Source organism: Spermophilus citellus (assembly GCF_964194105.1).
Source record: "Spermophilus citellus genome assembly, chromosome: 15".
Lineage (NCBI taxonomy): Eukaryota > Metazoa > Chordata > Mammalia > Rodentia > Sciuridae > Spermophilus > Spermophilus citellus.
Window position 1 is genome coordinate 43445583 of NC_138195.1, and position 17077 is coordinate 43462659.

Sequence of the window (17077 nt, forward strand, 5' to 3'; positions counted from 1 at the left end):
GGATCACCCACTGGGGACCCTTTGTATGTGGGGTGGCTCCCATCACTGTTGAAAGGTAGCCCAGCACCTCCCTGCACTTCCCTGAGTCCCCCACTGGCCGCAGCCCTTCAGGGGGACTTAGTTAAACCCGGGCTGTGCATATCCACCCCTCCTCTCTCAGGCTCCACAGATGGCTTGCTCCTTGATGAGCTGGAAAGTGCAGCACAAATAAATCCCAACTGCTTGTTACCCCGAAGGAAAGAGTACACACACACACGTGTGTGTGTGTGTGTGTGTGTGAATGTGTGTGTGTGTGTGTGAATGTGTGTGTGTGTGTATTTTTGCTGTGCCAAGGATTGCACCAGGGCCTCTCCAGTGCTATCTGAGTGCTCTGCCACCAAGCTGCGTCCCCAGAGCAGAGGGCTGTTGTGCTGTGCAGCCTTCTGGTCTTTTTTCTCTTTAAGGCTGGGCTTCTATCCTTGGTAGCCTTCATTTTTCTCTTAACATTTTCAGTTTAATTTAAAATGTTCCTCCAACCCTGGGGAAACCCTGTGCAATGATCCAAGTTGACTTGGCAGAACAGGAAACCACGGCATGACCCCTGGAGGGGGGCTTGCTGGGGACCAGGTTCCTGTGGCGAGACTTTGGCTTTCTTCCCTAGAGACACCGTTGGGCCCAGGATGGCTGTGCTTTCCTCTGTGCGCTCTCAGGCTTCCTCACACAAGGGTGTGGGAACAACCCTCCTGATGGCTGTCCCTCCTAATGGGCTGTCTTCATATTCCCTCTGCACAGAGGCCTTCACCCTCAGAGGAGGAGCACAGGTCCCCTCTCCCTCTCCCTCTCCCGGCCCCTGACCTTCATACACCCCACTTCTCCCCGCAGGCCAGCAGGCGGAATCTAGTGATGTCTCAACTAACTGCTTTCCTAGGGAAGGGGAAGGGTCCTACCTCCTTCCCACCCACTGATGCTCTCGGGGCCTTGTGTTCCACAGGACCTGGATGTGGATATCCTAGCTTTAGTCAATGACACCGTGGGGACCATGATGACCTGTGCCTATGACGACCCCTACTGTGAAGTCGGTGTGATCATTGGTAACTCATTTGAACTTATTTTTCGGAGGTGGGAGAAAGGGGCTTGTTTGGAGCTTAGTTTCAGCCTAACCTGAGTAAATGGTGGGGGGCTGACCCTGTCCATTTAGGAGAAGCGACTTAGGGAGGTGGGAAATTGATTCATTCATTCACAAGTGTTTCCTGCAGGCTGTGGTGTGTGGGCCCTGGGCTGGGCCCTGGGCTCGCAGCCGTGGGCTCCTGTGCTCTTCTGGAGCTTGCAGAGGGGAGGTGGGGAAGGTCAGGGAGACTGACACTCGCAAGGTAATTTCTGGTGGTGGTGAGCATGATGAAGAAATTAACACAGGCTGCCATGACAGAGTGAGGGGTGAGGAGGAGAGGAGGACGAGAGGGCAGGGTGGAGGTGGAGGGAGAGGTGTCCCTGGCAGGGAGGAGCCTCTAACCTCAGAGATGGGAATGAGTCCAGGCTGCTCAAGGAACCTCAGAGGCTGAGGGTGGCTGCATCAAGTAGGAGAAGGCTGGTGGGGATGGGGGGAGGAGGGGGAAAGGCCACCAGCTTTTACCCAAGGGGGATGAGAAGCCCTGGAGGACTTTGAGTGGGGGTTGGATAAATGGAAAAGTGTTTTAAAAAGCTTTCCTTGGCTGCTGCATGGAGAATCAATTCCTGGGGACAAGGGTGATCAATCAAGAGGCTGTGCTGTCAGGGGACGTCAGAAGCCCCAGAGATATCCAGCAGGTGGGAGGGGCTCTGCAGGAGGGCCCATGAGAAGGCAGGAGGGACTGGTCTCTAGGTTGTTCTTGAATAGTGGCTTCTCCCCTTCCCATCTCTCTACCACGACTGGGAGAGTTTTCTGAATTGATCTATCTTAATCTCCAAAAGCACCTCCTCGACCTGACTGTCTGGAAGGGCCGGGTCTTTAAACCTGAGCAGCTTCCTGTGCCTTTCCATTTCCAGGAGCCCCACACCTCAGAATGAGGTGGCCTCCACCCATGACATCCAGCTGCTGTCCTGTGGACAGGGTCTCACTGAGTTGCTTAGGGCCTTGCTTTTGCTGAGGCTGGCTTTGAACTCGTGATCCTCCTGCCTCAGCCTCCCAAGCCGCTGGGATTACAGGCATGCACCACTGAGCCTGGCCACATTCTGCTTTCTTACATTTCCCATTTTTTCATGTTGGCATTTCAAATACTCAGTCCAGCATATCAGAGAAATAGAAAAAAATATTTTAAAGACATCTAAAGCAGCTTGTCTGAGGCATATCAATTCTCATGCTACAGGTGTGCAGTTGAATGGCTTTTCGTAAACTCACAGAGCTTCATCAATGTCCTTTGTAATTTTAGAACATTTCCATCAACCTAAAAGACTCCAAAAAGACTCCCCTTGCAGGGTTCCCCAATACTGAAGTATTTGAGGGATTTTCCTGTAGTGATCTTGTATTTGGATATGAATCGTTACTTTCTTAGGTGCTAGTTAATCACTGTCACAGATAAGATAGCACGTATGCTAAAGCCACTTATAGCAGGGGGTAAGTAGAGTATTTTTAGTGTCAAATAAAAAGGAATGTCAGTAGCTTATAGAGCAGCTTGCTCTGGGTTGGGTCAGTGGGCTTCCCCCCCCCAATATTTACAAGATTAGCTTAACTCAGCCTTCTCTTCTAAGTGCGCTTTGTCAGCTTTCATGCATATTCATGAGGGACGGCTTCATAATTGACTCCATTCATAACCGCCATCCATTAACACACTGAGAAGTATGGGCTCGGCATGTCAGCTCTATTCCTCATGAGCTTGAGGCTTGCCAAAGCTGCTTTGCTCTGCCAGCACCAGCCCTGGGGAGTGGATCAAAAGCACTTTGTGTGCATTCTTCAGGACTCCAGGCAGCTGGGTTCTCCATGTCCTGCCCAGCCGGGCGCCCTTTCCTCTTTGCATATTCTCTCTGATCCCTTTTCCAGGAACTGGCACCAACGCATGTTACATGGAGGACATGAGCAACATTGACCTTGTGGAAGGCGACGAGGGGAGGATGTGCATCAACACGGAGTGGGGGGCCTTCGGGGACGATGGGGCCTTGGAGGACATTCGCACCGAGTTTGACAGGGAGCTGGACCTTGGCTCACTCAACCCGGGGAAACAACTGTGAGTGCCCACTCGCTCTGATCTGGGCATCGGCACCAGGCTCTGCCTGATCCCTGGTGCCCTTGTACCTGGGAGGCTCTCCATATGTGACTAGTCATCTGTCTCAATGAGTTTTTAAGGCAAGGCTTGTATTTTAGTTTTATTTGGCAGATGAACAGATTGAAGCCAAGGAAGTGGACTGGCTGTCTCCTAGGTCATATCCCTAGCTCTAGTTCTGCCCGTATTTCTGGAGTTGGATGTGCATCAAGGCATTGGAGATGAGGCCATGAACCAAACCACAGGTCTGGCCCTCTTGGAGCACATAGAAGCAGCCACAGAAGGAACCCAGGCATGCCAGGTGCAGTGGCACACGCCTGTAATCCCAGAGGCTCGGGAGGCTGAGGCAGGAGGATTGTGAGTTCAAAGCCAGCCTCAGCAACTTAATGAGGCCCCAAGCAACTCAATGAGACCCTGTCTCTAAATAAAGTACAGAAAAGGGCCTGGCCAGGCCTTCCTTCTGTGTCTGCTGTCCACACCCTTCCCAGCCTCATCCCATACACGTCTCTATACTTAGGTGTCTGCCGCAGCTCTTCATCTACATGCTGAGCTCCCTGAAGGCAGCTTACACAGTTGACCTTCCTTTCCTTTCTACACACTGAGTCTTACACATTATTGAACTTCATTGAGAGTTTGTTAAATGAAAGAATGTTTAAATTAAGAAAAAAACCACATATATATATATATGAAATATATATATTTTCATTCCCCTAGTACCATATATATATATGGTACTAGGGGAATGAACCCAGGCCGCTTAACCACTGAGCCACATTCCTAGCCTTTTTAAAAAATTTTATTTTGAGACAAAACCTTGCTAAGTTCGTTAGGGCCTCACTAAATTGCTGAAGCTGGCTTTGAACTTGTGATTCTCACCCTCCCAAGTTGCTGGGATTCGAGGTGTGTGCTGCTGCACCCCATAAAAATTAATTTTGAATTACAGAAAAGTTGTAAAAGTAGTACAATGTTTCCCCATACCCATTCACTCAAATTCCCCAAATAGTAATATTCTATCTTTCTGTATATATGTATGTCTATGCTTATAACACACATAAAATACACTTACATATGTATGTATAAGATTATTTTTTCTGAACCAGGTGCAGTGGCACATGCCTATAATTGCAGCAACTTGGGAAACTGAAGCAAGAGGATTGCAAGTTCGAGGTCAACCTCAGCAACTTATAAATATATATATTTTGGGTACTGGTGGTTGGATTCAGGGTCTAGCAAGACTATCACTCTGCCACTTTAAAATATTTTTTAAATTAATTTTTTTTATTCCCACTCTTTTTAAAAAAATTTTTCTTAATTGTAGATGGACATAATATGTTTATTTTATTTATTTATTTTTATGTGGTGCTGAGGATCAAACCCAGTGCCTCACATGTGCTAGGCAAGCACTCCACCACTGAGCTACCACCCCAACTTATCCCCACTCTTTTTATTTTTTATTTTGAGACAGAGTCCTGCTAAACTATTCAGGCAGGCCTTCTATGTGTGATCCTCCTGCCTCTGCCTCCCAAGTAGCTGAGATTACGGTTATGCACCACCGTGCCTGGCCCCCACCGTGCCTGGCCCCCACCAGTGTCTTTTTTTTTTTCTGAGCTTTGTAGTTATACATAGTAGTTGGGCTCATCCTGACCAACAAACACATGCAAAGAAATCGATTTCAGTTCATGATCTTCCCTTTCCCTCCCATCCTCCCTCCCTCTCCCATGCTCCTTCTATTCTACTTCCTTTTGCTTGTCTATTCACCAATGTCTTTTTAAAATATATTATCTTAGTTGTAGATAGACACAATACCTTTATTTTATTTATTTTTAAATATTTAGTTTTTAGTTTTAGGTGGACACAATATCTTTATTTTACATTTATGTGGTTCTGAGGATTGAACCCAGTGCCTCATGCATGCTAGGCGAGCACTCGACCACTGAGCCACAGCCCAGCCCCACCAATGTCTTTTATAAGGAAGGAAAGAAATGCCGTGGTCTGGGCTCTCATCCAGAATTGCAGGTTACATTTTACAGTGATGTCTCTTTAACCTCTTTGAGCCTGGAGCACTTCCTCAGTATCTTCCTTAGTATCTGAGATACTTCTTTAGTATCTGTTTGTTTTTTGTGACTTTGAAGAACAGAGGCTAATATTTTGCAGACTCAATCAATAGCTTTTGGATTTTTATGATGTTTCCTAATGATTAGATTCAGGTGTATTTTTTTTTTTTTATTTTTTAGGTACTGGGGACTGAACTCAGGGGCGCTCAGCTGCTGAGCCAAAACCTCAGCCCTATTTTGTATTTTATTTAGACAGGGTCTCACTGAGTTACCTAGGGCCTTGCTGTTGCTGAGGCTGGCTTTGAACTTGCGATTCTCCTGCCTCAGCCTCCTGAGCTGCTGGGATTACAGGTGTGCCCTACCACACCCTGCCAAGTGCATTTTTCTGCAGGAGTATCCTGCAGGTGGTGCATGTCTTTCCCAGTGCCCTGTATGTATCAGGAGGCTTGTGGAGTCTGTTCCAAGCCTCCGCTAACCCAAGTCACTGGGTTGAGGGATACTGGCAGGGTTCTCCAGTGTGAGGTCACTCTCATGCCTGTGCGGTGAGCAAGTGTCTGATGGAGAGATTATTGTCAAGCTTTAGCTTCCTACTTTCATATCCACTGATGAATTTCTAAACCCATCATTCCTTCTATGTTTATTAGTAGTTATTCTACTAAAAGGAAGAGCTTTCCTGTCTCCTTCATTTATTTATACTAGTATGGACTTGTGGATTCCTTTTATTTTTTAATATTTGTTTAGTTGTAGATGGACACAATATCTTTATTTATTTATTTACTTTTATGTGGTGCTGAGGGTCGAACCCAGTGCCTCACACGTGCGAGGCAGGCGCTCTACAACTGAGCTACAGCCGCAGCCCTCTTCTTTTTTTTTTAGATTATGTTTCAGTTTCTTCCTATTGTTGTTTATTTTGATGCTCCAAGTTTTTTTTCTTCAGATTTAGCCAAAGGAAGCCCCTTCGAGCTGACTCCTGCGTCCTCGTGACATGTTTTCATTGCTCTTAAGTAGCTTGTCCTTTAGTGCAGAGAACATGTCCCAGGTTCATTTCCCACTTTCCCAGCCCCAGCCCTGAATCGACCTTTTTGCGGAGACGCCTTGGTGAATGAATATTTAGGCACTTCCTAGAAATCATTCAAACGCTAGAAATGCAAACCCTCACAGCACATTCCTGCCTTGGCTGTACCCACACCCAGCATACCCCGGCTTCCCTGGGGACCCCGGGCAGTCATGTTCCAAGGAAGTGATGCCCATTTTTTTTTTTACTTTTTTCATTTTTATCCATTTCCATTTCACTTAAGATAAATTCTATTCTCTCGAATCCAACTTAGATTTTATTTGATTGACTTCTGTTTCTTCAATGTTCTAAGATTTTTATTTTATTTATTTATTTATTTATTTTTGGTAGTACTGGAGATTGAACCCAGGGCCTTGTGCATGCAAGGCAAGCACTCTACCAACTGAGCTATCTCCCCAGCCCTTCTAAGATTTTTAAACAGTGAAATATTCAAGGTAGATTATGAAACAGATTGTCCTTGACTTTGTGTCATATCATGTTTGGAAAATGAAACTTGTAGTTCACCTGGTGGGGGGCTGAGGATTATCAGCTGTCTGGTGTGCAGACTTAGAGGTACAGGTGGCCTTCCAGATACTGCATTCACCTTATGGTAGATCCTCTGTCTCACAGAGAGCACAGTGGTAGCTTCCCATCTCCGTCATCTCAGTGTCCTGTTCCTCAGGCTGAGAATCCCTGGCATTGCCATGGACAATTTACTTATGAGGAGAAAAGTTTACTTTGGCTTGCAGTTTGGGAGATTCCAGTCCATGACTGGTTGGCCCCTCTGCTTTTGGGCCCCTGGTGGGCCAGCACATCATGGCGGGAGCATGTGGCAGAGGAGGCCCATTCACCCCCTGGCTGGGTATGAGAAAGAGAGAGGAAGAGGAAGGGACTAGAATCCCAACATCCCCTCCAAGAGCACTCCCCCAGTGACTGGACGACCACCCACAAGGTCCCATTTCTTAAAATCCCACGATTTCCCATCAGCATTACACAGATTGAGCACCAAGCTTATCACACATGAGCCTTTGGGGGACACTCCAGGACCAAATGACGGCAGCATCTTTTCATGTTTGGATAAAAGCTCAATGTAAGAGATGGAAGTACCTGGAATGTGGTTTGTGGTGCAATGGTTATGTGATTCCTAGGAAAGCATCTGAAGCCTATGATGTTGAGTTTCCTTATGCCCAAAGTAAACATGGCACCCCCACAGCCAGGGTGGTTTGAGATAAAGATTCTTGGAGTCCAGAATTTTGTGAACAGGTAGGAATCTTAGATCTTCTCCAACTCAGCCCTTTCCTTGATGAAGAGTGTCGAGGAGAGGACGGTGCTCTTCTGCCAACCGCGTGCTGCACCTGGGCTGGGCTGAGGCCTCCTGACCACAGAGCTCTTATCCTGCTCTTGACCTTGAGCCATGGCTCTTTGGGATATGATGCTGCATAACCAAAGATGTGGCTTCCACTGATGTGTTCACCAAATTGCAGGTTTGAGAAGATGATCAGTGGCTTGTACCTGGGGGAGCTCGTCAGGCTCATCTTGCTGAAGATGGCTAAGGCTGGCCTCCTGTTTGGTGGTGTGAAATCCTCTGCTCTCCACACTAAGGGCAAGATCGAAACACAACACGTGGCTGCCATGGAGAAGTAAGTCACTGAGTGTGTCCCTCCCGCCTTGCCTCTGTGGGAGTGGGGTGGCCAGTGGAGCTGCCTTTGGGTTTGGTGATTTGAGTTCTTACACTCAGATCCCTGCAATGGGCTGCTGGTGGAGATGGCTGGCCTTAGTCATCTCAGTGTCCTGTTCCTCAGGCTGAGAATCCCTGGCATTGCCATGGACTTTGTAATCAGTTTTGATTCAGCAGACTCGCACTCTCCCGGAGTCTGGGACTGTGCAGATTTGGGCTACATAGCACAGCGTAGTTAAAAGTATGGGCCATAATCTAATTACCTGAGTTCAAATCTTGGGTCTAGCACTTATTAACTGTGCCACCAGGGACAAGTTACCCTTGTTGTGACTCACCTTTCTCATCTGTACAATTTGGTAGTGACAGTACTTTTCCTTAGTATTTTTGTGGAGATTAAATGTGTTAATACATATAAAATCTTCAGACAAGTACCTGGCATAGAGTAAGTGCTCAATAAATAGTAACTGCCCTTATCAATGTTGATATTGTCATTCCTCTGTCACCATGAACCAGTCTATTTGTATAATCCTGAAAGGTGGGAGAGCTGGTTCCCCCAGGAGGGTGCCCGTGGCATGGGGAAGTGTGGTCCTCTCATTCCTGTCCCCTGGGCAGGTACAAAGAAGGCCTTGGTAATACAAGAGAGATCCTGGTGGATCTGGGCCTGGAGCCCTCTGAGGCCGACTGCATTGCTGTCCAGCATGTCTGCACCATCGTCTCCTTCCGTTCCGCCAATCTCTGTGCAGCAGCGTTGGCGGCCATCCTGACACGCCTCCGGGAGAACAAGAAGCTGGCGAGGCTCCGGACCACGGTGGGCATGGATGGCACACTCTACAAGATACACCCCCAGTGAGTGCCGCCTGCCCGCCTGCAACCCCTCCAGCAGGCCTCTCCTGGGGCCGGGTTCCAGTGTTCTCAATGAACGATGCTGTGTATCTGGGCAGCTGGAACCGAACACCACTGTATAGTCTAAGATTAAAAGGAAAGGTTGAATCCAAAGCCTACTTTCCCCTAAATGGTTGGGTTGCTTTTGGGAATCACTCGCAAAGATATAGTCTGCTCAAGCCAATTGCCTAATTAGGAAGGCCATCTATCCATCTACCCATCCATCTGTATGGGTGTCTGTCCACCCATATATCCATCCATCCATCCATCTACCCATCCATCCATCCATCCACCATCCATCCATCCATCTACCATCCATCCATTATCCATCTACCCATCCATCCATCCATCCACCATCCATCCATCCATCTACCATCCATCCATTATCCATCTACCCATCCATCCATCCACCATCCATCCATCCATCCACCATCCATCCATCCATCTACCATCCATCCATTATCCATCTACCCATCCATCCATCCATCCACCATCCATCCATCCATCTACCATCCATCCATTATCCATCTACCCATCCATCCATCCATCCACCATCCATCCATCCATCCACCATCCATCCATCCATCTACCATCCATCCATTATCCATCTACCCATCCATCCATCCATCCACCATCCATCCATCCATCTACCATCCATCCATTATCCATCTACCCATCCATCCATCCATCCACCATCCATCCATCTATCTACCCATCCATCCATCCATCTACCATCCATTCATTCATCCATCTATCTACCCATCTACCCATCCATCCATCTATCTACCCATCCATCCATCCATCTACCATCCATTCATTCATCCATCTATCTACCCATCCATCCATCTATCCATCCATCTATCTATCCATCCATCCATCCATCCATCCATCCATCCATCTATCTATCCATCCATCCATCCATCCATCCATCCATCCATCATTCATTCATTATTTATTGAAACCTACTAGGTGGTAAGATTGGAAAATAAGATACACCCAGTTAGAGATGGGAAAAAACAGAAGTGGCAGAAAAACAGAATGGAATCCCCTTTGACTAATGGAGGTCAGGCTGGAAGTCGAGTGGGAACATTCTAGAAAGGGCTAAGCAAGAAGATCCTTCTTTAGACGGAGAAGATGTCCAGCTAATACATTATGCATGGATGTACTCCACTGGTGAAATATTAGCTGATCAAATAGGCATTTCCTTGAGCCTCCCGAGTGTCCTTCCACTGTCCCAGCTGTCCTCGTCACCCTCCATAACATTTAACAACTGCAGATGCAGTCCCCACTCCACCTGGGTCTCTTCCCATTAGTCAGACCTGACTGTTGATATTTTGCATCACCCCTACCTCCAGGTACCCCAAACGCCTGCACAAGGTGGTGAGGAGACTGGTCCCAAACTGTGATGTCCGCTTCCTCCTGTCAGAGAGTGGCAGCACCAAGGGGGCCGCCATGGTGACGGCGGTGGCTTCCCGTGTGCAGGCCCAGAGGAAACAGATTGATGAGGTGCTGGCCTTGTTCCAGCTGACCCGGGAGCAGCTGGTGGGCGTGCAGCACAAGATGCGGACTGAGCTCGAGTACGGGCTGAAGAGGAAGACGCAGGCGCTGGCCACAGTCAAGATGCTGCCCACCTACGTCTGTGGGATGCCCGACGGCACAGGTGGGTCCGCAAGCCCCTGCTCTGAAGGGCCACCCAGAGCTCCCATCAAAACTCCCTAAGCCGGGTGTGGTAGTGTACATCTGGAATCCCAGCAGCTCATGAGGCTGAGGCAGGAGGATTGTGAGTTCAAAGCCAGACTCAGCAACTTAGTGAGGACCTAAGCAACTCAGTAAGACCCTGTCTCTAAATAAAATACAGAAAAAGGCTGGGGATATGGCTCAATGAGTAAGTGCCCCTGAGTTCACTCCCCAGCACACACTGTGCCCCTGAAAAAAAACCCTAAATCCAGCGAGGTATTCGGTTTTTAGATCGTTGGATTCATGTCTGTCATGAAAGGAGGAGATGGGGGTTCACTCTCCTTCTGAACCGTGTGCCTCGGTTGACCCAAGGGTGTGTGTGTGTGCGAGCATGTGTGCACATGTGTCTACGTGTGTAGGTAAAGACGTGAGCAGACCCATTCTAGGAGCAGACAGAAGGCCCAGGTCCTCCTGTCCCTGAGCGTCCGTCTGGGTCACTGGGCTGGTCGTCCTGCCGGTTCTCTCCTGGGGCTTGGACTGCTCTCCTTCCTCTCATTGGTTTCTGCTCTGGACTTTTTCAACTCTTGATCCTGGTCCTGCGCCTCGGGCTCAGGGGAGAGAAGCCTCTGAAGAGGACAGTAAGTTCTTTAGAAAAAATATTTTACCTCTTCGAATCTCACGGACTTCTTATTGGAATAATGACCTTTGTGAGATGATTCACATCTTATAATTTGCATTTGAACCTTTACTTCCATTTCATCTCCAAAAATACTTTGTATGTTTCTCAAAGAGGAAATGGTTCCCATTTTATGGATACCCAAACTGAGACTTAGGGGTTTAGTGACCTGCTGAGGTCACCTGTTCTGGATCTCTAAACAACCAAGATCTTTCCGAAGCCCAAATCCTTTGAGTTTACATGAGAAACACAGCCACACGTACACATACACACCCACCCACACCAAAACCCAAAATCCAGCTGGGTGTGGTGATGCACACTTAAGATCCTGATGACTCAGAAGGCTTAGGCAGGAGGATCACAAATTTGAGGCCAACCTTCGCCACTTAGAATCTGTGTCAAAATAAAAAGGACTGAGGATGTAGCTCAGTGGCTCAGTGGTAAGTGCCCCTGGGTTCAAGGTTCAATGCACCAAAACAAACAACTCCCCTCCAAAACAACAACAACAAAACAAAAACTCAAAGACCTCCCAAAATAAAAACAAAGAAAAATCAAATATATAAAAAAATCTCATAATCACTTAATGATTCATATTCTTCATTTCTTTCATCCTTCTGCCTTCACTCCTCAAAGCTCTGTTACGAACCTACTGCTCTATTCCAGGCACAGTAACAGAGTAGTGAAGTATAGCCCCTGCCCTTGTGGGTGGGGCTCACAGGTGCTAGGCAATGAATAAGTAAGTGATATCAGGTGATGAGGATCGAGAGTTCAAAACCAGCCTCAGCAAAAGAGGCTCAGTAAGCAACTCAGTGAGTCCCCGTCTCTAAATAAAATACAAAAAAGGGCTGAGGATGTGGCTCAGTAGTCGGGTGCCTCTGAGTTCAATCCCCAGTACCCCCGTCCCCCACCAAAAAAAAAAAAAAGTGAGTGAGACTGAGCGCAGGGAGAAGGTTCTCTGGGAAGGAGGCAGATGATGCGGGCAGCAGGGAAGCCCGAGGCTCTGACTGCACATGGGGCCCACAGGTACCAAGGGAGAAGGACTTGACACGTTTTTTCATTAGTCAGACTGGGGTGTGTGGGGATCAGGGGAAGGAGAGGGAGCAAGAAAAATCATCCCATGCTGTGACGAGGACCCCTCTAGGCTGCACAGACAGGATGGAAACACCTTCCGGAGTCCTTGCGGTCAGGGTCACCTGGCCCAGAGTCACCCTCAGAGGCCTCTTGCAAGTCAGTTTCAGTGTGTCCTTCACCAGACGCCCTGTTCCTAGAACACGGCACCTTGGGGCTTCCTAACAGGCCACCGCGGGGTGGAACTTAGAGCCTGAAAGGCCCTCAGAGGCCCAACCTCTTATTCTGCAGATGTGGAAAGGTAGGGCCTGGCCACCCTTGCTTAAGATGAAAAGCCATCTTTCAGAACCACTAGGTCCCTCTCCTGCAGTTCAGGGCCCTTTTTGTGGCACCTCACCAGTGATAGTTTAGGGACACCTGGCCTTTGCAGTCTGGCCTCAGACAGGTGCAAACTCCCTGTGCAGTACCCTGACCCTCTGGTCTGGAGCCCAGGAAGGCCGGCTCCAGGTCTGCTGGGCTTGGACCTCTCCTCCTCCCCCCAGTTCCCTGACACAAGTCCCTGAGTGCATACTGGAGAACGCAGCCCCCACTTTCTCCCCACAGAGAAAGGAAAGTTCCTGGCCCTGGATTTAGGGGGGACTAACTTCCGGGTCCTCCTGGTGAAGATCAGAAGTGGACGGAGGTCAGTGCGAATGTACAACAAGATCTTTGCCATCCCCCTGGAGATCATGCAGGGCACTGGCGAGGAGGTGAGTGTAGGGAGGGAGTTTCATGCCCCGTGGGCGCCGCTCGCACCCTGATGGGTGCCCAGTGGCATGGATGTGTCTCTCCCCGCAGCTGTTCGACCACATCGTGCAGTGCATCGCCGACTTCCTGGATTACATGGGCCTCAAGGGAGCCCGGCTGCCTTTGGGCTTCACCTTCTCCTTTCCCTGCAGGCAGATGAGCATTGACAAGGTGAGGCAGCTTGCGGTGGGGGGGTGGGGGTGGGGGAGCGCTCTCCTCCTCTGGGGCAGCTCAGGTTTCCTCCCAGGCACTCTTGACTTGGTTGAGGAGTCGTAATTCAGAGCAGCTAGAAACACATGGTAGAATTTTTTTCTTTTTTTGTTCTGGGGATTGAAGTCAGGGGCACTCGACCACTGAGCCACATCCCCAGCCCTATTTTGTATTTTATTTAGAGACAGGGTCTCACTGAGTTGCTTAGTGCCTCACTGTGGCTGAGGCTGGCTTTGAACGTGGGATCCTCCTGTTTTAGTCTCCTGAGCTGCTGGGATTACAGTTGTGCATCACTAAGCTGGGCCATGGTGGAATATTTTAACGATTAAAAAAAACGTGTGTGTGTTTTTTCTTGTTGTTGTTGTTCAAATCCAGAAATTGCTATTTATTAGCCATGTGACTTTGGATGATTTATTTAACTCTCTGTACTTTAATTTCCTCACTTAAAACATGAGGAGAGCTGGACATGGTAGTGCACAATTATAATCCCAGGGCTTGGGAGGTTGAGGCAGGAGGATGAAGAGTTCAAGCCAGCCTCTGCAAAAAATGAGGCCCTAAGCAACTCAGTGAGACCCTGTCTCTAAATAAAACACAAAATAGGGCTGGGCTTGTAGCTCAGTGATCAAGTACCTCTGAGTTCAATCCCTTGTTCCCTTTCCCCCACAAAAATGAGGATAAATATACACCCTTTTTTAAAGGTATGTTTTATGGATTCCAAAATTTATCTGCAATTATATTTGAGGAATATTTTGTTCAGTAAAGGAATGTAACAGATCCCTGTCAAGTGATTTAGAAAGGTCCAGAAGGAGCATCATTGAAGAAGAAAACAAATAGCAATAGTTTATAGTGTATGACTTATTTATTTAAAAACATACATAGGCATAGAGAAAAAGATCTGGAAGGACTCCTGCTGGACTAATAGTAGAGATGACCTCCTAGTAGTAGAGGTGATGGGGAGTCAGAAGGGAATGCATTCTTGTCAGTCGTGTTTTGTTCTTTAAAGATGATCCTATCCCTGTGTCACTGTGGCCCTAGGAATCAATACACTGTGGGGGAGGGGGAGCTGTGTGCAGCTGTCCACGGTCCTGAAGGGCTGATGGGCTCCAGGACACAGTTGTGTTTCTGACCTGGGGCACTGGGTTTCTAGGGCCTCTTCTTCCAGCTGTTCTGACAAGTTTGTTCTGACAAGATGAGCAAGTGGGCAGCTGGGAACAAAATCGACCATGGCTGGAGGAAAAATGAGATTAAAAGTAGATAACATTTTTGTGTAAATGCAGTTTACAAGAGAGAGGTATTTCAGTTGGGCTGTCTCTCTGATTTGTCTACACATGTCAAGCAGGAAAGGAGCAAGGTGGCCCAGTTTCTTGAGGACTGAGGAGAAAAGGAGGGAGACCTGGGCTTGCTGGCTGAGGGCCTCAGGGTGAGGTGGCATCGAGCCACAGGGTGGGGCACTCCCGGCAGGTTTGCTGGCCACCTCTCCTTCCCAAGACCTCTCTTGGCCCAGATACCCCAACTCTGCCAGCTGTCCCCTCTCCTAACTTTCTGGGCTGCAGAGCTAGGGCTAGAGTGCCGTCTGCTTCAGGTTAACAGGACAACCTTGGGCTTCTCTTTAAAATTAAAATACTTTTCAAAATTGTAAAATAGCTGGGCATGGTGGCGCATGCCTGTAATCCCAGCTCCGGAGGCTGAGGCAGGAGGATCACAAGTTCAAAGCCAGTCTCAGCAACTTTGCGAGGGCCTAAGCATTTCAGTGAGATCCTGTATCTAAATAAAATATAAAAAAGGGCTGTGGGTGTGTCTCAGTGGTTAAGCACCCCTGGGTTCAATCCCTGGTACCAAAACAAAAACCAAACAAACAAAAAAACCTAAAATACTGTTTCAGATCTTTTTCCAGGTTCATGTGCATATGTAATTTTTAAAATAAAAATAGAATAATTCACTATCTATATTTGTTTACTGAGCTTTCACTTAACTGTGCCTAAGGGACATTGTTCCCAAACATCCAGTGTTCTCCTGCAGCATACTTTAAGTGGCAGAATAACATTTTTTATATTCCTGCATAAGATGATAGGTCTCCTGGATATTGCTGCAATCATAGGATGCTAGTTTCTTTGTTCTTGTGGAACAATGCTTTGTCAAACATGTTATAACTGCACCTTTGATCCCATCTCAATCCATCCTAGGGTGAATTAGAAGTGGGACTTCTTCTCTGATCCCGGGCTTTGATTCTGTGCAGTAATGGCAGGGAACATGGCTGACCCTTGAAGAACAGGAATCGTGGCAGTGACTCCACACAGTGCTAGACCTTGTCCGGGCATCCTGCTCAGTGACACCTCCGTGCTGTGTTAGGGCTGCAGAGGCAGAAACACAATCAAAAGCCCGCCTGCTTGGCTCGCCATCAAATTGTCAGTGTCTAGTAGAAGTCGAAGTTCGTGGTGGTCCTTGTGAACTATGGCTCAGATGAATTTCCCCTCCTTTCTTTCAGGGAACACTCATAGGGTGGACCAAAGGCTTCAAGGCCACCGACTGTGAAGGGGAGGATGTGGTGGACATGCTCAGAGAAGCCATCAAGAGGAGAAATGTAGGCCATGTGTTGAGTCTCATGCCTGACCTCGCCCCCTTCCCCTCGGCCCTCTGCTCTGCCACCCTAATCCCTGTGACTCCTCCACATCCTGCTTCCAGTAGAACTTCCTCCTTTGCAGGAGTTCGACCTGGACATAGTTGCGGTTGTGAATGACACAGTGGGGACCATGATGACCTGTGGCTATGAAGATCCTAACTGTGAGATTGGCTTGATTGCAGGTAAGTGGTTAGACGATTGCCTGGACTACTATGTTGAGAGTAGTTCTGAGGCCAGGTCCTAGGCAAGGGAAAAAATGGTAGTTTACAGATGTCACATGTTTGCTAATCCTATCCCAATCCTTAAGAGATTCTCACATAGCAAGAGGTGGTGCGGGTGGGGCAACTCACTATTTCTCCATTATGCAGAGGCTCTGTCCAAGGCAGAGAAGAAATTAATTAAGATTGGGATTCCAGGTTGCCTAATTTTGAAATCTCCACTTAGTAGCTTCTTCCGTTAAGGGTTCTAAATCAGGTTGATCCTTTTTGTTGAGGAAGGAGATGACATAGAAAGAAGGGACTTTTCAAATGATGGCTTTGGGACAAGACTTTCTTAGGAAGAAAGAGACCAGAATTGAATCACTCTGGACCCCATGTGCACCACCTTGTTTCTCTGGTTCTTAGGGTACATAGGAAGGAGATGATTTGGAAAGAAAATGAGAAGAGGGGAAGAGAGTGGCCTGAAACAATACAGACATTTTAGGGACCTTTGGAAGAAGTTTGGCAGTGATTAAGGCCAAGGGTAGATTCCAAATAGGAACGACCTTCTCTAAGAGGTTGAGGGACACGTGGGATTTGAACAGGTGAAGATGTGAACAAACTTCACTCCAGGTGACAGGCACAGATTGAGTAGTGACAGAACCTGGGAAGTTGTTCCAGAGGGTTGTTTGGGCATCTTGAACATGAACAGCAGGCAGAACAAAGAGATGCAGATTGGCTTCACCTCCCTCAAACCCTTACCTAGTTTGCTTATCCAAGACTAGCTGATTCCTCCTGGTCCCTTCCAGCTTTGGCTTCTAATTCTATGACTCTGGGGAAGCTCTGTGGTTTTGATAAAGATGATGAAAATAAGCCGGGCGCGGTGGCTCATGCCTGTAATTCCTATAATCTCCTGTGGCTCAGGCGGCTGAGGCAGGAGGATCATGTGTTCAAAGCCAGCCT

General features: G+C 47.9%; 1 protein-coding gene across 1 annotated transcript in view; it reads left to right on the forward strand.

Annotated features, from left to right (window-relative positions):
- HKDC1 (hexokinase domain containing 1) overlaps positions 1-17077 on the forward strand; it is a gene marked incomplete at both ends in the record, with an annotated part of 46735 nt that overhangs the window by 17521 nt on the left and 12137 nt on the right. Inside the window, 9 exons of the mRNA XM_081268137.1 lie at positions 971-1070; positions 2993-3176; positions 7805-7960; positions 8611-8844; positions 10236-10540; positions 12905-13050; positions 13139-13258; positions 15783-15878; positions 16000-16099. Of these exons, the coding sequence (XP_081124263.1) occupies positions 971-1070; positions 2993-3176; positions 7805-7960; positions 8611-8844; positions 10236-10540; positions 12905-13050; positions 13139-13258; positions 15783-15878; positions 16000-16099 (1441 nt within the window). The remainder of the gene's footprint in view (positions 1-970; positions 1071-2992; positions 3177-7804; positions 7961-8610; positions 8845-10235; positions 10541-12904; positions 13051-13138; positions 13259-15782; positions 15879-15999; positions 16100-17077) is intronic.